Here is a 25,016-nt window from a genome sequence, read left to right as displayed (position 1 = left end):
CTGGTGCAAGGGGCATTCCAGTAGGACGTGTGTTACTGTTTGGCTGCCAAGATCGCAATCACACCGCGCTGTTTCGCGTCGGTTGATACGATTCAGGTAAGCCCCTAGGCCAATTCGCCCAGTTCTAAGCTGCATCAGAATCGATGTCGTCGCTTTGCGCAAGCCCGTCCAGTATTCCAGCGTCTTCTTTGTTGGTGCTTCAATCAAGCGTTTCGTCGGACGACTGGTCGCTTCCTTGGCCCACGTTCTGTCCCACTCCAGCTTCGCTTCTCTGCGAATTCGTCGTCTCGCTGCGGCTGCGAGACATATGTCTCGGTTGAGGGGGTTATGCAGCCCGTCCTGTTCCTGCGCCGCTTCTTTTGCGTGTTGGTCCACGATCTCGTTGCCAATGACTCCTTGGTGCGCAGGAATCCATCTGAGTTCTGTCCGAATGCTTCTGCCCGCAAGTTGTCGGATCAGGTTGAGGCATCCTGCTAGATAGACCTGTCCTGACGGCATCCGCGGTCGTCTCAGCGCCTTCAGCGCTGCTTGGCTGTCTACAAAGATGACTACCCCGTTTTTCGCCTGCTTAGCCCATGGCTCTGTGCTTTCCAGAACCATTTCAAGTGCCATCTCAATGGCTCGAAGCTCTGCCGCATATACGGTGGACGTATTATCATCTCCCATCTGGCTATGAGCATGTTGATCCTCAAGGTCCACGACCGCTGCCGCTCCTATCCTTCCATCAATTCCGCTCCCGTCGGTGTACAGAATCAAGGGTCTTTCTCTTGGGTCTTTCATCAGGATCTGGTTGTGATTGTTCACCGCAGCTTCTCTTTCCTCGATGATTACCTCTGGTGGCGCTTGCCATGGTGCCAGGACGAATGCCTTTCGACTCTCCCATTTCCTCGTCAAAGTATCCGGGGGAGCCATAAGACATCCGCCCGCCTTCCAAGCTTGCGCCTCCATCGGTGACCATCCAGCCCAGTCTCTCTCATCTGCCGGTCGTCGACGTAACATCGTTGGCGGGACAGCGAACTTTGGTCCTGTCCGTAGTCGAAGGGCCGTTTCTTTCACCAGTCGATTCATGTGAACAGAAATAGGCGGTAGGTGAAGCTCTGCATTCAGTGCCTCTGCTGCCGTAGTTCTGAAAGCTCCACTGATGAGACATGCTGCCTGCTTCTGGATTGCCACGAAAGGCCGACTGATTATGCGTGCCTTGGAATGACTGATGAGCATAGGTTGATACCACGCGGAAACCCCAAAGAGCATCTGCGGGATTATCACCGCTTGGTAGATCTTTCGCATTGCATAGAGTGAGGCTCCCCACGTTGATCCTGCCAGGCTTCGTAGTGCGTGGAGAGAGACACCGGCCTTGGCCACCGCTTTCTCGCGGTGATGGTGGAATTCCAGACCCGGATCCAGCCAATAGCCTAGGTACCGCTCAGCCGTCCTCGTCGCTGTCACCGTGTGTCCTCGTAGAGAAAGCGATGTGTGTTGTGGGTCGACTTCCCTGGTGTTTACAAAATGCACGAGTGCATACTTCTTCGGGTCAAAAACTGATGCATGTTTCTCGGCCCATTGGTCGGCTTTGCGGCATGCCGCTCTGAGTTTCTTGATGGTTTCGCGTTCGCTGTCTCCCTTTGTCATGAAGCAAACATCGTCGACCCACCCGTTGCTAGTCACACCGTTACCGCAGTTCTCAACGAGGTCTGCGTTGTAGATGAGATATAGAATGGGTGAGATCGGTGATCCTTGAGGGATGCCTGTAGGTGTCGGGATTCGATCAGATGTGCCCTCGGGCATGCGGATCCGTGTGCTTCGGTTGGTCAAGAAGGCCCTCACCCAGGGAACGAAGTGTCCCAGACGTCGTTTCTTGAGGTTGTGTAGTAGACGTTCATGGGAGACATTGTCGTACGCTCCGGACACGTCCAGCATCAGCAGAGATACCACTGGCTTGCCCTTTCCCCATGCAGTTTTGATTCGGTCGATGATAATGTGGATAGCATGATCGGTGGATATACCCTTTCGTCCGCCTAGATGGGTTCGTGGGAGTAAACCGTTGGTTTCTGCTGCGTAGCTGATCCGTCGCGCGACAACTGCCTCCAGAAACTTTCCGAGCGTGTTCAGCAACGCCACGGGTCTGTAGGATTTTGCGAGCTGGTAGTCACTTTTGCCTTGCTCCCGGAGCACCACCGTGATTGAGCGCTGGAAATGTGACGGGTTGTATCCCGTGTTTATGCATGCGTTGAATAACTGGACCACTGTTGCTAGAACCACCGGTATCTCGATAAGCTTGTGCCAGAGAGAGTTTGGTATACCGTCTTCTCCGGGTGCTTTCCCTGCTTTCGCTCCTCGCACCGCCTCCTGTATCTCTTGAGCGGTGACTGCTGGAAACTCGATTTGCTGTGGGTACAGGAATGAGTCTGTGTCGGATAGATCGGCCGGCGGTGGTTTTGGGAAGAAGGCAGTCCGGAATGCCTCTGCCTTTTGCTCAACTGTTTCTGCGAGAGTTCCAGGCATTTGGGGATCCTGTATTTTCAGCGAAGGGGTGATACCCTTCTCATATGCCCCGTCTCGGTTTCTTGCCCATTTAGCCAATCGCCACATACCCTGTGGGCCATCTTCAACGACTTGCTGGACTCGGCGCCGGTGCGCTCTTGACAATGTTTTCTTGACGAGTCGCGTTTTCTTGTTGCGTGCTTCCGAGTAGCACATCCAGTCGTAGGGGTCTTTGGTTCTCGTATGTCTGCGACGGAGGCGACGAACTTCTTTGACCGCAACTTTACACTCGTCGTCAAAGTCGGGGTTCGACCACGCGGATGGTTTTGCCCATGGGGTTGATTCCTCGATTGCTGACTGGATCACACCCATTAGCTCCTGGCATTTGGCTTCTATCCTCTGCAGATCTGCCTGGTATAGGCCTCCTGCCTGTAGACCTCCTTCGATCTTCTGGATGAGTTTCTGGTCATCAGTTGCGTTCCAGTTTCTTCTCTTCTGTTGTACAGCAATGGGTGTAATAATATCAAGCACAGTCCTGATCGGGAAATGGTCGGATGCGTGCTCGATGTCATCCGCCCTCTCGCAATTGATAAGCCTGTTGACCAGGTTGAATGTGATGAAGGTGAGGTCAATCACCGACGACTGATCGTTTCGAGACCAGGTAGGTCTGCCTTGTTGGGTCGTCAACTCGAGTCCCCATTCATTGGCAATTTCTAGGAGTTGCTCGGCCTCCTGATCGGCCCTGGTCCCTGTTCCTCCCCATCTCGGGTGATGCGCGTTCATATCTCCAAGGATGATGTGTTCTCCATGAGGTCGTTTTGACAGCTCATTTCTTAGATGTCTAAGGGTATTGCTGCCCGGCCTATTGTATATGTTGTGTATGAAGAGATCTGTCCAGTCTCTGCCCTGATGAGCCTTTCTAAGTTTCAGTAACTGGTAGTCCTGTGAGACGAGTTGACACGACCAATGGCTCGGGTCAAGCCTTTTAGACACAAACAGGCATACTCCCGGTTGGGAGAGATCCGAGGCTTGGACTTGATCATCCTGGCCTTGGGTTGATCCGTCAGCAGCTGTTTTTGGTGGGTAAATTAGCTGGAAAGTTGCCGTCGCTGGTTGGTGCGTTGTGTGTTGCATTTCGTTCTTCCATGGCTCCTGTACCGCGACGACGTCCGCCGCGAGGACATTTCTGTCTCTGAGAAACGTTGCCATCACTGGCCACGATTTGTGTACGTTATATTGAAGAATCTCAAACGATTTCATTGATGAGTTTGTTCGTCATCGCTTCGTTCGCTGGCCTCATGCCATACTTCATCATTTGGGTCTTCGATTGTCGGTGTATCCGTCGGAAAAAGCAGCGGAGATGATCCAATCGGTATCGCTTGCCGCTGCTTGTATTTCAGAATCACCAATTTGCGGTATTCGGGGCTCTCCGGGTCCAGTTCCCCCTCGTCATCAGGCCCGGACGTGCTACCGGCCTCGTTGACAGTGGTGACCTCGTTGATGAATTGGGTAAGTCGGTGTTCTAGGCTATCCTGCTGAGTGTCAGGTTGAGGGAGATTGGCCGGAGTGGGTTGAATGCTGAGCCATTCATTGTCGTCTGGTTGCTCGTCCATGGTGTCGTCCGGCTCGCCTGTGCGGCGCCTTTTCGAGGCCGCTTGGAACCTTGTTGACCCTTGGCATGCCAGCGGTATCACTGTTGGTTTGGGATTCTTTGGCCTCGTTCTTGAGCCCTTTGGGCGGCCAGGGCCTCTTTTGAGCTGAGTAGGCTGAGTCGGTTCAGTGACCTCCTCTGGTAATGTTTCTACTTCTATCGCTGCAGTCTCCACGTCCATTACAGCATCCTGGGGGTTCCGTGGGGGCTCTTCCCCCCGTTGCCCCTCCGGAGCGTGTATCGACGCTTCGAGTCCATTCGAAACCATGGGGTCTGCCCTAGTCGAAGGTGCTTCGTTGCCGGTGCTTGCCGTCACTCGGAGGTGCATAGGAACGCGGTGATATGCAGGGCAGTTGGCCAGCGCTTGCTTGGCTTCGTTCATCGCTTCAGCCTTCACCGGACATTCCCGACTTGTAGGGCGATGCCCTTCACCACAATTGGCGCACTTGACTGGTATCGCTTGCCCCTTCGTCGACGGACACTCCCAGGTCGGGTGTCCGTTGGCGCAGTGACCGCATTTGAAGAAGTTGGAACAGTGTGACTGGATATGCCCCGGCTTTTGGCATTTTCTGCATAGCTTTATCCGCCCCTCACGACAGAATCGCGATGTATTGTGAATTTGCTTCCCCCACACGACTCCCGAGATGATCGCGCGATTAGCCACGACTGGGCTGGTGAACTCGATCAGGATGGAGCCCTCCGCCCTCTCCCCCGGACGGGTCAGCCATCCTAGATACTGGATCTTAGCGCCTTCGCCCCAATTGTTCTGCGCGAGCAGCTCAGCCGCAACGTCGGCCATCGTCTCCGGAGTAACCTTCATCGATTTCACGGGGATATGGTACGCCACCACTCCCCATGACGGTTCTTGGATCACTGAGCCTGGTCCAAAGGCTCTCAGCCACGCAGCATGTTTGCGGAGGACCTCTGCCCCCGCAGCACTGTTGGCGATCATTGCCACATCCCCCGACGGCAATTTTCGAGCAGCGACAAATGAAGCCTGTCCGGCCAGTACCCCTGAATTCTTCTGACAGGCATTTGATACCCTCTGTCGTTCAGCCCTCTCGACCAAATCTTTTGGTGTCAATCCACGGATTTGCTCGCGGTTCATTCCGACCTTGACGATGACCTCTCGTCCTCGCGAAGTTCGATTTCCGGTACTCCTGGAGACGATGTGCCGCCGCTCCGGGTGATGGGAGTCGCAGCCGTAGCCAAGTCGCGCTGCCATTCTTTGGCCCGGAAGTTGCGCCACGCTGCCGCAGAGTTCGCCGCGGGGGTAGATAATGCCGTCGATAATGTGCTCGTTGATTTTTCAATGGTATCCATTCGCTGGTTCAGACGTTCGGTGTCGATGTTGATTTTGGTCAACGCCTCGAGCACCTTGGCCATCCCCTGGCCGTCTCCCCGTTGGGCGTTGAGTGCGTACTGGCGGACGGCGCGAATATACCCAGTGACATATCGGTCCTCCGTGCCATTGTTTTCGATGTGGTTGAGCACCCTGCGGGCCCCTTCCGCGATGTCGTCCATGGATCGGGGCGGATCCGCGAGGGCCGTGGTTTTTGGCGTTCCTCTCCTGTCAGGGGGCAAAATCTGTGCGTTCGCACCCGTCCCAACCATCGCTGCCATCTCCCCTATGAAAAGGGTATCAGGCCGTAGCGCTTGAGGTTACGATTACGATGAACTAATTCAAGAGGCCGTGAGACCTCTGATTGGCTAGATATTTCAAGAAAACGTTTTTGCCAAGAAAGAGTTCCCATTTCGATCTACATCTTCTCGTCACATGCATAATAACGCAGGTACTTGCAAAAACGGTATTTGCAAAAGCGTCCCTTAGGTGCTCTGCTCTTTTCTTCAATTTCAATCATCGAGCTGGGAAAAAAAAAATTTATTTGCAGAGCGTTACAAACTCCATCTACTTATGACCTAGGGTCCCACCTAAAAAGAAAAATAGGGGTATAGCACCGGACACCATTTTTGCAATTTGCTGTAAAACCTGTATCTCCTTTGTCGTACCTGGAATACGACGAGCGGCAGTGGTTTAGCCGTCGGACCACATTTTTGTAAATTTATGCATTGCATTTCAATAGTTTCAATTGGTACAAGCAGACACCAGCGGCTGCTGATCAGAGAAGTGGTTAGCCTGGAGAAGCAATGAATCTGAAACGGTTGCTCGTGTATGGTCTCGCAGAAAGCAGTAATTTTGGATCACATACCGCTGATTATTATGCTGTGACCCAAAACCACATCACTCATAGAAACGAAGTTGATAGACCATGTTTGGTGTCCAATTAAATTCAACAATCTGCATACCACCACGGCCTGGAATACTTGAGGTGCTCTGAACGGGTTGAAAGTTGCCATTTATGACTGTGCCAACTTCGAAACGGCGCGTATTGCGCCCCCAGTTGCGTAAGCCAACGTAGCCGATGTCGGTGTCGAGATCTTGAACAGTATTATAATGGAATGCATAGACTTCGATATTGGGTTCCCCCGTCATTCCAGTATAAAACGCTGATTGACCCGGATTTGGAGGGTCCTCTCCCCGTTGAAGCCAGACTGCATTGTCTCTCGCGAGTAAGTTTTGAATTTCCATTTGGCTTGTCGGTACGGCGTTGTCAATCCTATGACCCGGATATGAGGTGAACAAATGCTCAACCCCACGATTTTCCAAGCAGAGTCCTTCTGCCGGGCACAGCCACGGGAGGGCAGCAATGACACGAGTGAGAGAAAGGCAAGTAAGAAGGCTGAAAATCATCATGACGGTTACTGCGATGGATGGAGCACAATCGGAATGAGAGATGTTAAGAGCTACAATGAGACGGGGAGGAAACTTAACTTTATATGACCAGCAGGAATACGGGAGCTGGATCTTCTCAAGTTCAAGTAGGATACAGAAATAAGCAGTTTGAAGGGAATGTTTTTCGAATAGCCTTATTAGGTATCGCTTAATCCGGCCGCTAATGCATAATAGCGGTATTTTTAGTAATATATTGTCAGGATGAGGAATTAATGTACTGGCTAGTACTGCACATGTCCAATAGAATCTGATGATTGATTGAAGGTGTGTAGATCGGTTCAGCGATCTCTGGAGTCTACTGTCCGTGCTCTGGCGTGTTATGACACCGTATCCGAATTTAGCCCGAATACCATACAAATACTAGGGGAAATTGGGTGAACGATGAACAAGCCTATCCCAAAAGGCCATAGCGGTATTTGACCGCTCCTTTAGTTTGTCACACCCCCCAGCGTTCGCACAATTCCAACCTCTTCTTGTTAATCTAGCAGATTTCCAATATCCTCAATGCCCATCATTTGAACGAATTCTGCATGCTTCTGACGTGGCAATAGCTTGGTGAGTCCGTCCGCAGCCATACCCTTCGTCTCAGTCCATTTGATGAGAATCCTGCCTGCCTGGACCTCCTGACGAAGCCAGAGGTGGTGTATATCAACATGACGTAGCTTCGTCCGCAGCTGAGGAGCTTCCTTGGTGAGAAGCCGAATTGTCTGTTGATTATCACATCGGATAGCAAGCTCGTGCTTTGGATCAAAGCGAACAGCCTCAAAGAGGCGTTTCCACATGCTCATAGTCCTCGCAGCCTCAGAGATCGCTAGCAGCTCCGCTTCGGTTGTGCTAGTAGTCACCGTGCGCTGTTTGCCAGCTCTCCAGTCAACAGGTCCTCCAAAGATCTTGCAGATATATCCCTCCGAGCTCTTCCGGTCAGGGTTATCGGCGAACGAGGCATCACTAAAGAGAGTAACGGCTTCATCCTCCTCGGATTGGCGTGGGCGATAAGTGAGGGCGTGGAAGCGTGTGTGATAGAGGTATGATATCACGCGGTTGATGGCTTCTAGATGGTCCGGACCCGGATTCGTGAGGAATTGAGCTAATGTGGAGGTTGCTTTGGCTGCATCTGGCCGTGTGATGGTGGTTGCATATTGAGCGGAGCCGACCTTCTCCTGATACTCCTTAATCCGTTCACTTGTGGCTTGCCCAGTATACGGCTTTAATGTAGCTGGCGCAAGGGGTGTATCAAAGCGACGATGGGTGGTAAGGTGATATCTGCTTGCCATAGAGGAGATGTATGAGTCCTGACAGAGCCAGAGGGCCATCTGCTGTCTATCACGGACTATACGAATCCCAAGGAACCATGAAGCTTCACCCATGTGTCTCAATTCCCATGCGGTGTTAAGCTTTTCTCTGATCTCAGCCGCGCGCTGGCGCTGAGATGGGTGATTGACGACAATTATGTCGTCTACATAGAAGAACACAATGATACCGTCTGCTGCGAAGAGACAGAGGTCTTCTTGAACGACTTTGAGACCTAGTTGGGTCAAGATCCTTGAGGCCTCGCGCTGCCAGAGCCTCGGAGATTTCCGTAGGCCATAGAGAGCTCTCAGTAGCTTCCAGCAATAGCCAGACTGCCTAAAACCCTCGGGCATCTCTGTTATCACCGTTTCGTCTAGCAAGCTATTTAGGAAGGCGTTGACAGCATCAAATTGATGTGTATCAAGGTCAAACGCAGGGACCAAGGCGAGGACGGCGCGGGCCGTCCGTGCGGCGAGTGTAGCTGAATACTTCTCTTCTGTAGAGAGTTTCTGGAGGTCTCCTCGCACACAGATTCTCGCCTTTAATTTCACGAGATATCCGTCACTATCGAATTTATAGTTGAAGACCCACTTCAATGGGAGGACCTGCACGCCACGGTCGTTCGGACGCCGTATAACCTCAAAAGTGCCCTTCCGTTCGATGGTTTTGACCTCAAGTCCAGCAGCTGCTAGGAAGCCTTCGTTAAACGGGTGATTCAACATCTCTCTCCAAGATTGAGGCTCTGGGGGTAGATCATCGCGGTGTGTTCTCGTGTGTGAGTAGGATCCGTTGAGGCCAGTTGCGAAGGCAGCGAGTACACCCTCTTCGTCGTCGTCCACTGAGAAGGCTAGATTACTAGTGTCTCTGGAACTTCGCCTGCGTGAGCCAGACACAATGTTGCGAGATGAGATATCTCCCACGATGTCTCTAGGTGCCGTACGAGGCTCTGAGGCTTGCGCTGGCTGAACGGGAGGCGTGGGTGACGGTGACATCATTTGTTGAGTCTCCACTAGTTGCGAAGTAGCTTCTTTCTCCTGGGAAGGCGTATCCAAGCTCTGTGGCTCCGTCACCTGCGAGCCCGCGTTGACTGGTTGAGGAATATCCAGGTTTATTCCGGAGGCAAAGGTGCCGTGGTCGATATCCTCATTTTCTTCAACAACCCATGGCATAGACTCTAGGATGTCACTGATAGACTCCTTCTCTAGCTCTCGAGCGTTGAAGAACACATTTTCATCAAAGACAACATCTCGTACTGATCGTACGGATCCTCTACGTGGAAACCATACCCTCCAGATATTCGATGCTTCATAGCCGACGAGGTAGCCTATCTCGGCACGTGGCTCCATCTTCGCGGCGTTCGGAATACCTTGCTTCCGCACATACGCTCGGCAACCGAAGATCCTTAGATTCGCGAGATTCACACGCTGTTGTGGTTGATTAAGGAAAGCCTCTTGATAAGGGACTATCCACTGGCCGTTTGGTAGCTTTGTGGGCGATCTGTTGATGATCCATACAGCGGCTTTGACAGCTTCAGGCCAAAGACTCTTCGGGAGGCCTGCATCGGCTATAAGAGCGCGAGCCATGGTGATTATCACCCCCCAGATCGCTCTGCGAAGCCGTTCTGCTCTGGAGTGCCCACAACACTATGTTCAATGATGAATCCTTCATTCAACAGAAAGTCCTCTACTGTGCGACCAGCAGATCGTTCGTTATCATATCGGAATGCACGTATGGGAAGATTCCACTGCTTCTTAGCTAGTGCAACAAACTGACTAACCGCGTCTTGGCAGCCATTCTTCTTCTCATGTGTATAGGCCGCGTGGAGACGAACACCTTCAAGGTAAAAGTGCGTCAACCAGCGGTCTCCGTTGTAGCCTGGGTCGATTTGAACAAGGTCGAAGTGGATACGTCCGTATTTTCCATACGGCGTGCCTGTTGCCCGCCGAGAGATCTGACGCTTAGCCTTGGTCAATTGACAGACCTCGCATCTCTCAGGGTTATCGTGTTGATTATCCTCGCATATTCCGTCGATTTTGACCCCATCAACCATCTCCGGTAGCTTCTCTAACTTTTGATCAAAGGCGTGGCCCAACCGACGATGCCAGCGCCTCGCTGAAGCCACTGAGAGGTGAGGCTTCTCCGAATGCCGTCCGGCAAAAGCTGATTGGCGGTTCGGGCTGTAGATGACTGTGTAGAGGCCGTGATATCTCTCGACCTCAAGAACAGCTTCATTGCCTTTGAAGACTGCTTTTTCATCAGATTTGAAGCAGAAGCCCTTGTCCTCGATTACAGAGAGTGAGATCAAGTTTGTATGGAAGCCGGGTGAGTACCACACGTCATCTAGGATGACAGGCACCGCAGCACCTGTATGAGGGTGTCTTCCGGTGATTCTGACTTGCCCATAGCCTATCATCGGTGTCTCGGTTTTACCCGTCTTAACAGTGCTTTTTCGCGGCGCATATGTCAAGAATTGCTCGCGATCGTTGCAGATGTGAACAGTGGATCCAGAATCCAGAATCCAGCTATCTTTGAGAAGGTCTTCGTCCATCGCTGATGATGCGATAGCTTGAGTATCATTGGCGAAGAACACTAGGGGCTGACCCTCTTGTGGAGCCGTACCGGCTAGGTGAGCTGATTCGGCCTTCTTCTGCTGTATTTTCACGATTTTCTCTTGATCTTGAGGACTCATCTGCTTGATGTTTTCAGATATCCGTTCAATAGTGCCCTCTTTCGGTTTCCATCCTTCTGGTCGAATAGATTCATTAAGATAGAAGCACTTAGAGAAGTGATGTTGGGGATGAGTGTTACCACACGGACATTTCTTCCGGTAGGTCTTCTCCACAGGCTTAGCCTCAGGTTCACCGTTCAAAGAAGCAAGAGCTATCTTTGGCTGCTTCCGTCCGCTAGAGATCGCTAGATCCCCCCGGCGGCTACGGTAGCTAGCAATAACCTCATGAAACGTGACAGATTTCTCTTGATCTGCGAGCCTTTCGCGCCAGGCTGTGCACCAAGTGTCATCAACTGATTGAATGGCGTCCAAGAAATCTCGAATCGCGAAGTGATCTCCGTTGGAGCAGTCGGGTATGCCTGCGATCTTGCCCTCTTCAAATAGGCTAACCCACTGAGTTAACCAGTGGTTAGTGTCGCCTTGAGGCTTCTGTCTAATCATTTCTCTCCAAGCTCGGCGAAGTTGTTGCTGGCGGCTTTGAGGCTTTGGTTTAAACGTTTCAGATAACTTTATTAGCTTCTTCCGCGGTGAGTCCTCTCCCACAACAAGATAGTGGTGTTCCGTAGCTAACGAGCGGGTGATGAGGTTATTCAACCGTGACATAGTCTTCAATAGCCTCTGCCGGCGCTGGTCGCGGCGATCATACGCTTGAACGGCGAACGTATATCTCTTGAGTTCGGCATCATCTAGCTCCATGATATCTCTCTCCCGTTGGCGGTTATCCCGTGGTATCGAGGGCTCTTCCTGAGCCTTAGGCACCTGCAGGACCTCGTCATCCGCCTTCTCCGGATCAAGGTAGTCCCATACATCTTCTGCAACAGCCGCTGACTTGATATGGCCTATCCAGACCCTCCACTGCGCTTCTGATTGAAGCTTTTGGTCAAGCGGGACCTGCATCAGATCTTCCCTCGTGATATCGGACATCTTCGCACAAGATGTAGCTCAGATACTCAGATTCTCCTCTTATGTCGATTCCAAAGGCGGCTTTTCTTTGGTGCGGATCTTCGTGCGCTGAACGTAAGAGCTCACAAGAGGTGACTGTCGTTCAGGGGTATCCGACCGAGCGCTTCAGGGGGTTCGTAGACTGCAAGATACAGTGCAAGGTCGTCTAATATCTCTCAGACAGTCTGGCAACCGGGCTCATAACTGTCAGGATGAGGAATTAATGTACTGGCTAGTACTGCACATGTCCAATAGAATCTGATGATTGATTGAAGGTGTGTAGATCGGTTCAGCGATCTCTGGAGTCTACTGTCCGTGCTCTGGCGTGTTATGACACCGTATCCGAATTTAGCCCGAATACCATACAAATACTAGGGGAAATTGGGTGAACGATGAACAAGCCTATCCCAAAAGGCCATAGCGGTATTTGACCGCTCCTTTAGTTTGTCATATATCTATCCCGGTCTGTCTGTCATTGGGTTACAAATTCTACCGCCTTATGCCTTGACATACATTTAAGTACTTCTTATCGGTGGCAGATATAAAGAGATACACAGTTTATCACTTCCTATTTAGTTCAATGCTTGGAGACAACTCTCAAACTAAGACAAAAACAAACAGCGTCTCGGCCAGAGAGAAGTAAAGAGGGCACAGTGCCCATTGAAATCCACAGAAGGACCCATAATACGCAACCGACCCCCACCACACCGCGACCCAGACCAGGCCCCAGCAGCCAGGGTCGGCTATTTACTTGAAGCTGTTAAAGTAAGAATATTGCCATGGCACCTAATTATTTCTTGGGCATATCTTATACTATCTATAATTGGAAACGTCGTTATTGGTACAGTAAATCCTCGTCATATCTAGGCCTAGGAAATAGGTGAGTAAATAGACACACAATTTTAAAGAACCTAATCATACCTCATTGTGTGCACTCTACTTCTTCGTGCATACAAAATCCCCTTGGCGTAAGGAGATTTATATGGGGAGCCAGCTAAAATTAACGAGACTCGTTGTATTCAGCGATCCCGTAATTTCTATCGGAGAATAATTCAGACATGTAGAGAATTCAGACATGTAGAGGATCCTGTTATATCAATGCTCGTTACAGCGAGATTTTACTGTAACCCGAAAGAAAGAAAATTCCACAAGAACCCTAAAATCAGAAGGCTAAAGTACTGTTAATCTGAATCTGCGCTATCATTCCTACTTGTTACGCACGACTAACGGGTCGTCGCTATGTTAGAAGTTCACTAGGGTTATACTTGCCTGAATGCTTCCTTGCTTCCAACGTCAACGATCTGTCTCTCAACTGTACCGTCGCCTAACAGGCCTTATACGGGCTAAGTCCTTTTGAGGGTATCGAGGAGCGATGCCAGGTAGAGCGCCGAACTAACCTATACCGGAGTACGGGTCTATTCGTAGTGTTGTCAAGTTATAATCAAGTTGTACGAGTCACCAAAGGTTCTGAACAGTAGACACAAGTAACAATGGATGATTGAACACGAAGAACTAAACTAGATACATGAATGAGTGTCCTTATATATCTTGAGTTCTTCCTACTCTCTGATATACCCCTGGGGTAGATCAGGGAGTCACCGTATACTCCCGTGTATACTCCTGGAGTCGACGCAGGAGTCACGGTCACGTGGTGATTACTTCGCGGTTTGGGTCCAACATGCGAAGGTACACGGGCGGTAAGCCGAAAGTGGCTCCTTTGGCGCGCAGAGGTTTTCCATCACATATAGCCACATATGTACGGGATAAAGTCTGCCGGGTGGGTCCGCTCAGGGTAAATCATGCTCATGCTCACTGAGCATGATCACGTGATCTGACAGATAAATCGGTTGGCTCTCGGTGGCCCATCAGTAAGTTGCGGTCCCCAGACCGGTTGGTGCCTGGTTGGTCCGTAACACTACTATGCTAGACATGGAAATTACGACAACTTCTTAGCTGAGTGGTTTGATGGCTGATAGGTACTGAGAATAAAGGGAGACCACTACTAGGTACCCTGCTGAATACACAGGATTCCGTGATGCTCCGCATGGCCATTTTTTAGGCTTTCACTTATCACGCAAGACTTCAGGGCTTGCGTTCTTAAGACGCTAATGGATGAGACTTGAAGGCCTTAGCCGATGAGGAGTATCAACACCGTCACGGCCATATCTTGTAAGGTCCAAAAATCACGCAAGACTTTAGGGCCGATATATTCTAAGGAAATTCCACGCTTCTAGCCACCTTCCGAGCCGTAAAGTCATTGATGGCTATAGAATACTCTAAATACGGTTTATCATTGGCACTTAGACTATCTGTTACTAAGACCAATTAAAGCTGAGAAGGGCCATTAATTTTTACTAGGCGTTATGCTTCGAGAAACGACTCAAACCGAATCAAACCGAGAGACGTAATATGAATATGGGGGCGTAATCTCCTTCACTAAATCTGCGATCATGTGATGTACTTTAGATTAGTCACCAACGCAACCTTTCCCGTTTTGGTTTCTGTTTACACACGCAATATTTCATGACTAACTAGTTACACTATTGTTGTTGTCATCCTCCTCCACCATGGACCCTCAAGAAAGTGCTGTAAACAAAGTCCTTTGCAGCAAATGCGCAAAATTCTATGCTGCAGATGAATTTGAAGCCACCAAGAAAGGGAAACGGAACAAAACTTGCAGGCGTCATAGCCAGAAACGTTCTCTGGAGTTTGACGATTGGGGCAATTTTGCTCAGCTTCTTCACAATTGGAAAACACGGGCAAGGAAATCCAGAACCAAGGACCGAGAAGTCCGGGTTTATTGACGCGATACTAACCCGTTTGCCTCAGAACCACCCCCCGGTATTGAACGGGAATTACCTGTTCGATTTAGATACTCTGCCAGTCCAGTTTGGCTCTGTACGTGTCACAGAAACTGTAGGAGGGAGTGAACACGATGTCGACCGTGGCACATATCCTAGATCCGAGATGAACGGGGCTATGCGCGATCTCACGGACTTGATTTGGAAACGAGGGGGATTCCGGTTCACCCACATGGGAACGAATTTCCAAAGTTGCACATACCAGTACCACTGCTCTCAGGATCTGATGCGTGCTAAAAGCTATCGACCTATGGTAGAGGTCGGGAAGCAGCGGGATGGCCGCCGTATGACGCGATTTCCATGCCAAAGCAAGCTCACTATACGGCCATGCTTACAAAATCGAACCATGTCCCTTTCGATCCATCACCAATGGCATGCACCTTATGAGGACATCGAACTTTCACCAGTTGTGCAAGACCTTATCAATTCACTTGTATCGACCAAAACTCCATCCGAAATATACCGCGAGATTCGACAGATTCCGGAAAACCAGTGACTAGACATCAAGTCTACTATCTCTGGCAGAACGCGAACGCGGAAATCTGGCAGCGAGACCTAGACCCCTTCATTTCGGCTACCATGCTTCTTTCTGAAAACAGTCACTATCGCGATCACCACGATATCTTCACGGCAGGAAACCTGAGGGCATTGGGGTTTTTCGCGTCCGAACCTATCCAGAAGCTTCGCAATACAGCCCCACAATTGGTGATGGACTCGACATTTGGAACTAACAGTGGCGGGATGGATCTATTCGCGGTATTAGCTGAAGTTGAAGGTACCGGTGTTCCGCTTGCATATTGTCTGGTCGAGCTGCTAAAGCCCCCGCAGGCCAATTTAGCCGAGGGGAAACCCGTCCGTGCGGATCCTGGGGCGATGACATACATTATTCAACAATTTCTGGAGCGACTGAAAATTTTCGGATTCAATCCGAGATGCGTCGCGGTTGATAAGGATCCTTCCGAACTTGCAGCGGTCACCACCGTATGGCCTGGGGTCAAAGTTCAGCTTTGCTACTGGCATGTCAAGCGGGCCGTAGGTACGAAACTCAATTCGTCCAAAAGCACCAACACCCAAAATCATTACCGGCCCGAGGAGGCTCAAAAGCTGATTCCAGACTTGGAGATCTGCTGGGGTTCGCTACCGGTCCGCCGACCGGTGAGCCATAGATTTGGCGATTGCTCATGCCCGTCAAAGGGTGAGAAAATCAGTGAAATGGGGAGACTTGAGCCCGCCACGAAGGAGGACCGTGACACGGTTCTGGAGATTTTCTGCCGATATTTTAACCTCCATCCTCTTATCCCTGATTCTAACGGCACTTACAAGTGCTCGACAACTTTGCATCGTAAATGTGCGGCAGAGATACATACCTGGTGTAAGGCCCGAGGGTATTACCGGCTTTGGGCTTATCTGTATGTCAACTGGTACTGCCCTAACCAGTGGAAGTTGTGGGCACGGGCTGCTGACTCTACTGAGATCCCGGTGGTGAAGACAACAATGATCGTGGAGTCGCATTGGCGAACACTGAAGCACGACTATCTTCATCGATTCAATCGGCCGCGAGTTGACCTGGTGGTGTGGGTCTTGGCATCGCGAGTTCTCCCAGATGCTATCCATCGAATGAAAGCTATTTCCAGTGGGCAGTTCCGCATATTCAAAGCTCGATGGAGAGAGGCATTTAAGAAGCAGTGGCGAAGAGAGGCCTCTAAAACCGTCGACCCCGACAAGTTGAAGGAATACCACACAAGTCCGGTCAACTGGGTTTGTTCATGCAAATCCTTCCTGCACAGTCGCTTCCTTATCTGCAAACACATTGTTCATTGTTTTGAGTCACCTAGTCCGGACTTTTTTGAAACTGTTAGTCGTCAGACGGTCTATCCTTTCTGGAAAGATGAACGATTGGTTCTGCTACCTGAGTTTGCGTCGAGAGAGGGACTCCGCACTCGGAAGTTGCATGGAAACATCGAAATGCAAGACACCACCCTCGCGTCACCATTAGACTCCTCAGGAAGTGAGTCGGAGCAGGATGAGGAGGATGACCAAGAGGCTGTACCTCTGGAAATCCAGGTCGCAGAATTCAGAACAGTGATGCAGGAAGCGATAGAAATTTTTGAGGATCAAGTGGCGAAAGGAAATGAGAAGTTTGTGGAAAGATTCATAGCATCTAACCAGATTAACCGTACTTTGGTGGAGGAAGTTAAGCACCGTCGTAATATGCGCAGTATGCCACGGACTTGGGGAAGATGCAAACACCCAGCGACAATGTACTTCAAATGAATAGTGAAACAAATCATTGTTTAATTGGCGGATATCGATCCTTGGCATTTTTATCATGTGATCGCAGATTTAGTGAAGGAGATTACGCCCCCATGTTTTGAATCTTGCTTTAGCTCCACGGTAGCACTGCAACAGGCTTTTCTTGGATTCCGTCTCCGACCAAGCGTATCCATACCCAGCCGATGGCTGTAGCCAGACTTGGCCGGGAGCGACGACAAGGCCAAGTCAGTCATCTGACGCGAGTTAGTTTCGCTCATCAGGCGGAGACAAGACCATAACATACTAAAATGGGCTGCCAATGCCTCACGGCGCTGTTGTCTGAAGAAGGTGCACTTCTCACTGCTTGTGAGAACCATAATTGTATTTGATCCTTCAGACAAGGCTCAAACCCTTGATACATGTTCAGGCTAGGCGGTAGAGATCCTATGCCACGACGACTTATCGGCTGAAGACGATCTGATTGTCGTTCAAGCATGAACTCCCTGTAGGGCCCACCAGCTACTGATGACCCGCTTCTGCCGTTGTTAGACCAGTCATGCAGCCTTTCCATCCGAACCACGGGTAATGCGGCCGCAGAATTCGGATGCTCTCCCGCGGGCTGATCTTTCCACGAGGTTCCAACCCTAAAAAGGCTTCGAGAAAGCTTGTCAACTTTGCACTAGGAAAAGGCAAGGTCCGCTGCTGGCGTTTCACATCCACTCTCGCTTTGCTTTGGAGGACTGACAATGCTGACAAGTTCAAGCAGAGCCCGTCCCTAAGTACGTTATCCCGAACATCTGCTAACAACCACATTCTTCCCCAAACAGCATTCGAGGCTAGCAACGTCTCTAAGCGTGGCAAGAAGAAGACCAGACTGCTGTGGGTTTTTATTATCTTTCCGTATCTCTCATGCGCTAGACGATGAGAACGCCAAAAGATCGTGCTTATCTCCCGAGAGAGATCATTCTCCTCACGGCGGAGAATCTCAACCCTCGTGACCAATTATCACTCTTACGCGCCGTTCCTGACCTCGCCCGAGTCTTGACGTTCCGACACACTTCTGTTCAGGATGAAAAAGGGAACACAGTCTTACACCTTCTCGCAGAAGAAGCTGAGCGCAGACTGAAAGAGCTGCTACTAGCGAAGAATAGTACTCAAGTGGACCCGAAGAACAAGAATGGTCGAACACCACTATTGTACGCAGCTGGGTGCGGATATGAAGAAGTGGTGAAGCTACTGGTTTAGCGAGATTATGTTAAGGTGGACTTGAAGGATGACGATGGTCGGACCCCACTGTCGCACGCTGCTGAGGGTGGACATGCAAAGGTGGTGAAGCTACTGGTGGAGCGAAATGATGTTAAGGCGGACTCGGAGGATAGTTACGGTCTGACGCCGCTGTCACTGGCAGCCCTTTGCGGTCATGAAGAAGTGGTGAAGCTACTGGTTGAGCGAAATGATGTTAATGCGGACTCGGAGGAAAACGATGGTCGGACGCCACTGTCGCATGCTGCTGAGGGTGGACATAAAGAAGTGGTGAAGCTACTCGTTGAGCAAAATGATGTTAAGGCGGACTCGGAGGACAACGATGGTTGGACGCCGCTGTTACTGGCAGCTGTGTGTGGACATGAAGAAGTGGTGAAGCTACTAGTTGAGCGAAGTGATGTTAGGGCGGACTTAAAGGATGAGTACGGCATCACACCACTATCATTGGTACGGGCAGAAGGGTGCTAGGGCTTCTCAACTCCCTTCGTAAATAGCCAGCGAAAACTCAACCAGATGTACGAGAGGACGTTGCTCATTCACTGAGGTTGCTTACTAGTAAATATATGTTCGGTGCACAGCAACTTTGCAGCATTAGCGACACCAGTGAACAGAACAGCAACTGATTCCGCTTTGTATCTTTGCGCGAGGTGAAAACTGAATTTATAGAATAGCATCATTCCGTGAACAGAAAGTGCAAGAGCTGGGCTAAAATCAAAAGGTACTGACATCTCACAAGAAACAGCTTTTGGCAATAAAGCACCTAATATATTCTTTTATCAGACTGGTCTCCCACTATATAGCCAGAGACGGTACAAAGAGGTAGAGACCATGCTTTGACGAGTTCTTCACGGGGCAAGAGAAAGTACTAGGCCTTAATCATGAAGGGACATTGTACTCCAGAAAGTACATGGACAAGGCCTCTAGGCAGACCTTTTCTTTAGAAGTCTTTCGGATCCTTTAATACTAATTAGTATCAACCGTCCATAGTGGGTTAGTCCATCAGAGTTTCCACACTATCTCCGTGGATCCCATCCGAAGCTTGGCATATTTGAACACTAACCAGCCCCCCGCATTCTATTCGGGCCAAGTCAGCTTCCTTCGGGACTTCGGGAACTGCCACGAACGACGACCGCCTCCTAGTGTTCGGACATCCTATCTTTGCACTCGATGGGAAATTGGTGGCAAGCCTAGACCGGGGACTTATTACCCCAACCCTACTGTATCTCAGCATTGTCAACGCTGGTTGGTCTTTGCCTGACCTGAAGCACTGCGTGAGAGAACAGCTGCCTGCCACGGCGAATTACGGCAGCTTGCCGAGGGGCCTAGATGTCGTGACCTCTAACCCCTCCACGTTAATTTGCCAGCCACCCGGTTCAGATTGGCTCCCGTCGCCGTCAGGTCCAAAAGTTTTTTGACTCGACACGAATCTGTGAGCCCTTGTCGGAGTTTCTCGTTCACAGTCTCCTCCTGCCCATGTCTCAGCAGCGACTTCCGTGGCCGTCGAGTATCAAAAGTCTATACTTCCCTTTCGTCCGTGAAGAAGTAGACGGAATAAAGAGCTTTTCGAGCCAACGAAGCCCAATTCCGTCAGAGGTCCACCCGTTAGGACTAACCTCGAAGCGCCCATCCTCCGGGAGGCCATCGAACCAAGATTCGATATAGACTTTGCCCTTAAAATCACGCACGGAGGAAGCGCCCAGCCCGAAGCATTTATACACTCAATTGTAGTCACCCACGCGGGATTTCCGGACTGTAAAAGTGCTCGCCGACCGTAGTATTCAGCCCTGTAACGATCTTCGCGGTCGCAATTAAGCCCATTGCGAATCCAGTCTCGTCGAAGTTATAGATATCGTCGGGGGTCGATGCCGTATTGAAGTATCGTTTTTTTGGACAAAGTTAAACCATTCGTAAATGATTTTTGGGTCTTCACATTTAGCGCGCTGATAATCATATTGCCTCGAAAAGCGACTCGATAGCTCCGGACGCCTTTTCACGAAATTTGTAACCCAATTGTGACCGACCGAAATAGTCGGGGTAGATCCACGCGCCGCGAGTAGTAAATTTGCCATTCTTTGTACAATAGAAGGCCGAGGGGGTGCTCCGCGAGAGTCCATAGAGAGAATCCATTTTTAAGAGATTCCTCCTCAATTTCAGTCAATTTATGACTATTTGCGCGAGTTTCAGCGCGATTCGTAGAACCCTTAAGGCTCGTACGGAGTGTCGATTCAGGCACATCAAATACACGTGCTGCTGCACGAACAGCGCCAATTTCTTGCTTCTGACTAGCCTGTATAGCTAATAAGATCCTACCCTCCTGCTCTACTAAATTTCGAGAGGATTGAGTATGAATTGGTGGCATGGTAGGTGGTTGAAGAAAGAGAGTCTAATTAATTGACGCGTGTTTTAGGTTGGGTGGCCGGTTCGGTGGTGTGGCCGGCTCGGTAGTGAATTACGTTACGCAAAGGGGTGTTGAATCACCGATCCCCTATAATTAACAGGCTCATAGACGTTGGGTACGGTAGAGTTGACAGTGCCGTTCCAACAGTAGCGGTCGAAACACTGGTTACAGATATCAGGGAGGGTAGTGCCAGTACGCCCGAAGGAGCGGCTGAGAATAGCACAGCCAACACAAGACGTCCAGTTGCCATCGCGAGTGCTATTGGCCATGGTAGCAACCTCATAACCATTGAGAATTATTGCATCACGCTGGTCGTCTTCAGTGCTCAGCTGGAAGGTAGAGACGTTGGATTGAGTGGAGTAAGGGGAGTTCGGGATGTAGACAACAATGGGCGCGGTTCCGGTCAGGTTGGAGCTGTCGCAGCCGAAGAAGGTCGGGCGAGTGTTCAAGCCTAGATTGACGAAGGTGTTCTGGTCGGGGATCGAAGGGAAGGCTGTGCCGTTGCCGATGCCGGTGCTGTTCAGGCTGCGCTCGTAGGTGGCTACGAGAGCGGTACCATTGGGCCAGGAATAGGTTGTGTCGGCGGACGAATCAACGGCGAAGATGACATCGACGTGGCGCTCAGGCTGAATGAGGGGATGGAGGGGGATGTTCTGTAGATCCTCGCCGCCGTCGACCAGGTCCAAGATTTCCTGCTGGGCGTACGGGGAAGTGTCGTTGTTGTACTGGTAGAAGGGGTTGGGGTCGTATGACGCGATATCATTATCGGATTGGTCGAGCTTGGTGAGAATGTCGGTGAAGACGTTCTTCAAGAAGCTGGGGAGCGAGGTAGTGTTAATCTGGAGGATGAACTGGTTGAAGAGAGTAGAGGAGGTTCCAATGATGAAACCGGCGCTGTCGTAGCCGCTAATACAGGTCTCGTTGCTAGGAAGCGAGCCACCCTCGAAACGGGAGCCGAGGTACTTTAGAGGGATGAAACCGAAGACAGTGGGGTCGAATGTACCGAACTCCCACGGGCTGAACTCATAGACGGTGGAGTTGCTTCCAACCACACGCTCACCGGGGTTGCGGCCATCCGCAACAACCAGCGGCATAGGATAGTTTCCATCCTGGAAATCCGTGGTGTCGGCGATGGAAGACCAGGTGTAGTCGATACCTCCGTTGCTCGCATTGAACATCTGATAGGAGAGAGCACGGCCCCTATTTCAAGTTAGAACAGGAACAAAAACAGTGGACACGAAAGACCATACCAGATATCAGTGATAGAAGCATCAAAGCCTGCATCCCTCTTCCCATTAACAGCCTCTGCCAAATCCTTATAATAACTAGCTGAATCCAAAAGCTGAATACCACCAGTATCAGGACCCTCGAGAATGGATTTTCCAAACTGCCAAACAGCACCACTCTCGTGCGTCTGCAGATTAGCAATGGTACTGAAGTTATTAATATAAATCGACCCAAGCAACCAACTACCGCCACTGAGACCAGCAATATAGGTAGAAGACTGCAGCAAACCACCCAGATGACCACTAGTCGAAGCATTCTCAGTGCGGCTATCAAAAGCCTTAACAGCACCGGCGCCGTTCATGAGCGCACGGTAACCACCACCCGAAACGGCAATTCCAACATTAGGCAGGGCCGAAACATTGTTGGCGTGGTTGTTAAGGTACCCGACAACGTCGTAATCGCCGACTGTCACATGTCCGAAGAAATCCTTCATCGCCGACAGCGTCTTATTGCGGCGGCCTTCGAGCCATGATGTCTCGTTCGTTGAGAGATTCGCTGCTCTGCGCATTGTCGGTCGGCTTGCTGGGCAGCTCACTTTGCTAGGGGTGTATCCATCGGGCGCGTCGGGTAGGGCTCGTTGCGCGACTGCAAAGGTGATATCATTGGGGTTGAATCCGCCCGGGGCAGCGATTGCGTCTGCGGAAGAAGCGGATTAGCTATACGATCGCGTATTGTTTTGTTTGAAGTCATATTGAAATTATTGACGCTCATCACGGAGGTCTCCACGCGTGATAAAAGGGAGGACTGGAAAACGCGACCGAGGGAAAGAAAATACTTACTAGGCAAAAAGCCCAGCGCAACCGAACTGATCAGCGCGGAAGTCTTCATGGCTCTCACAAATCGCACAGCGAGAAATCAAGAGGATTGAAGGGATAGGGGGATACTTATGAACCGGGGACGCCGGATGCCCAGCCAAGGGAAGCAGTTCGGCATGTTCAGCATAGCTTATAGTTCAGATTAGATTCCCGGGATCGCGAATCATGGTGCAGCAAGTGGACTGCGAGCTGGTGTTGCAGTGACATCAAATGTCGGAGCCCGAGGCTTCCGTTATGACATTCTTGGTATCCCTAGCGGTGTGCATATCCTGAGGCGCAGGGCTGAGGTGAGATGCACTCTGGACGCTGGGCCCTAGGCTGAAGTTGGAACAGCCACAGCCGTGATCGTCGGTGTGGGAGTCTGATACGAACACGAAGTGCCTGAACAGGACATGCAGTGTAACTAACTAACTATCAGTGGATTCGGCTAAGCCGTGAAGCACAGGCATTCGATACACCCATTGCCAGGCATCTGCATTTTCAATGCTATTATTGGATGAGGCGGCCTCAAATATCGATGTTATGCTGGCATAACAGTAAGCCAGCATAACAGTAGTGCCTAAAAGTGGGCTCAGGCTCATTTCAGTCTGTGTTGGCTGTGCTGTGGCTAGGACAGTGGAGATGTCTGTGCACTAGCTGACTTGTGAAACACAACAGATAAATTTTGGGAACCCCGATCATGTCACTATTGAAGATCCAAACAATATCGACGACGACATTCTAGGCGGCACGAGCGAGATCAACCTGATTCTTCGTACCTACGCTAGTGCCCATACCACTTTAAAGAATCTTATGGAATACCTCGCACTCGTCCAAGGCCCCAACAAGAGCATTCTGGGACCAATCATTGCAACGAACTTTGAAAAATACCCTGAACAGCGCAATCAACTTCGCTGGGTCTTCATGACAGAAAACAGGTTTGCTAGGTACGGAGTGCCTCCAACGCCGCCGGAACCTTATCATATTGGCAGGGTCCATTCCGGTTCCCGCCGCTGCCCGCTCGGCCGCTGCCTATAAGCCCTCCCGCACCCCCGGCGCAAAGGCCCATCAATAATGCGCGATCAAAGTCGAAGGGCACGAGAGCCGAGCCAGAAGACATTTCTGATGAATATTTTAGCGAAACGAAGCTAGTCAACCCCCGCAAGGGCCAGTGGTGGCTGAAGTAAATTGAATTTTGAGCAGCCTGATGACCTTCGTCTAGATCTTGTGAATCAGAGACGGATATCAGCCTCTGAGGCATCTTCATCGGAGTCAGTGGGTTGATGCGATTGTTCCATCTATCTGCTTGCTTCTGCTCTCCCACTGAAGAGGTAGGAACCACCGGAGGTGTCGCAATGCTGCCGAGATTTGGAATAAAATATACGTCATCCACGCCAATTGCTAGGCGAGGCGTGTTAGTCGTGATGCCGAAAATGCGACCGGCGATAAATGTCCGGGACTGCTTAGCAAGAATTGGAAAATTCGTCCAACGGTTTCCATTCCTGAAGTAAACAGAAACTGTAAATACCACAGGTGGCTTGCTGGAGAGATCATAGACATGAGTATCGAGGTTATACAGTAATGCAACAGAGTAGACCCGTTGTTCAACTGGCCCCCTCCACCGCTGACCATTCCTAGCAAGCTAACGGTGGGGAGTGCGGCCTCTGGGCAGTGCATTATGCAGTCAGAAAAGACCCGTAATCTGGAAGATAGCAATGTGATGTGTGTCTTGCGCTTTCCGGTTGATTTTCCGCTAACAAACCGCGTTAGTTTCGCTCAGCCCCTGCGGTATCAAAAAGAGATATTGACTCCGAAGACCTAAAATTTGGTGGAAACGAGGTATTTTTCACTTCCAAGCCTTTGTTTCTACAGCTGATATAGCTTGCCCGAATGGCAGAGCCAACAAAAGAAAGTAAAATTGAGAAAACATGATGTACTTCCTGGAAGAACCTTCTGAGACTGTGGTGAGCATAAATAAGAAGGTTCTCAGTACAGGTATTTATAAGCGCAGGTGGGCAGCCTACCGTGAGGTACCTCAACAAAATGAACTCTTAAGTGCCTGGCAAGGTTATAGTAGCAAGCAAGGAGATGAGCTTTGCCGGAATTTACCTGCTAGCGGAGAATCAGATAACGGCCCCACGGAGATGCGGGTCGGAACGGCCAAAATTATTCGCCATCGCCCCGGGCCAGTATCAAAAGAAAGACTCGGTAGTGGGTCCTAAAGTGAATATTTGGAGGGTCAAATGCGCTTTGAAATAGTAAGCTTGGTTAATA

At 50.5% G+C, this 25,016-nt stretch overlaps 4 protein-coding genes across 4 annotated transcripts; 2 read left to right on the top strand and 2 right to left on the bottom strand.

Annotated features, from left to right (window-relative positions):
• Nucleotides 1–6,374: 6,374 nt before the first annotated feature.
• On the bottom strand, nucleotides 6,375–6,884 carry N7446_012592 (uncharacterized protein; the record flags this gene model as incomplete). The annotated part of the gene is made up of 1 exon (XM_058521334.1): nucleotides 6,375–6,884. The coding sequence occupies one exon, from the start codon at nucleotides 6,882–6,884 to the stop codon at nucleotides 6,375–6,377; it is 510 nt and encodes a 169-aa protein (XP_058366700.1).
• Nucleotides 6,885–15,326: 8,442 nt separating this feature from the next.
• Nucleotides 15,327–17,021, top strand: N7446_012591 (ATP-dependent DNA helicase PIF1; the record flags this gene model as incomplete). Its single annotated transcript, XM_058521333.1, has 1 exon — nucleotides 15,327–17,021. One exon carries the CDS (start codon nucleotides 15,327–15,329, stop codon nucleotides 17,019–17,021), a length of 1,695 nt encoding a protein of 564 aa, XP_058366699.1.
• A 2,475-nt stretch (nucleotides 17,022–19,496) lies between these two features.
• N7446_012590 (lysophospholipase family protein) lies at nucleotides 19,497–22,776 on the bottom strand (the record flags this gene model as incomplete). The annotated part of the gene is made up of 4 exons (XM_058521332.1): nucleotides 19,497–19,601; nucleotides 20,772–21,861; nucleotides 21,912–22,584; nucleotides 22,728–22,776. The coding sequence occupies 4 exons, from the start codon at nucleotides 22,774–22,776 to the stop codon at nucleotides 19,497–19,499; spliced, it is 1,917 nt and encodes a 638-aa protein (XP_058366698.1).
• Nucleotides 22,777–22,973: 197 nt separating this feature from the next.
• Nucleotides 22,974–23,929, top strand: N7446_012589 (PAP/25A-associated; the record flags this gene model as incomplete). Its single annotated transcript, XM_058521331.1, has 3 exons — nucleotides 22,974–23,021; nucleotides 23,421–23,689; nucleotides 23,881–23,929. 3 exons carry the CDS (start codon nucleotides 22,974–22,976, stop codon nucleotides 23,927–23,929), a joined length of 366 nt encoding a protein of 121 aa, XP_058366697.1.
• Nucleotides 23,930–25,016: the final 1,087 nt, after the last annotated feature.

This window comes from Penicillium canescens (assembly GCF_028828765.1).
Source record: "Penicillium canescens strain IBT 15451 chromosome Unknown utg000010l_segment0_segment0, whole genome shotgun sequence".
Classification (NCBI taxonomy): domain Eukaryota; kingdom Fungi; phylum Ascomycota; class Eurotiomycetes; order Eurotiales; family Aspergillaceae; genus Penicillium; species Penicillium canescens.
The sequence above is the reverse complement of the archived record's forward strand: the minus strand, read 5'-3'. Positions and strand labels throughout refer to the sequence as shown.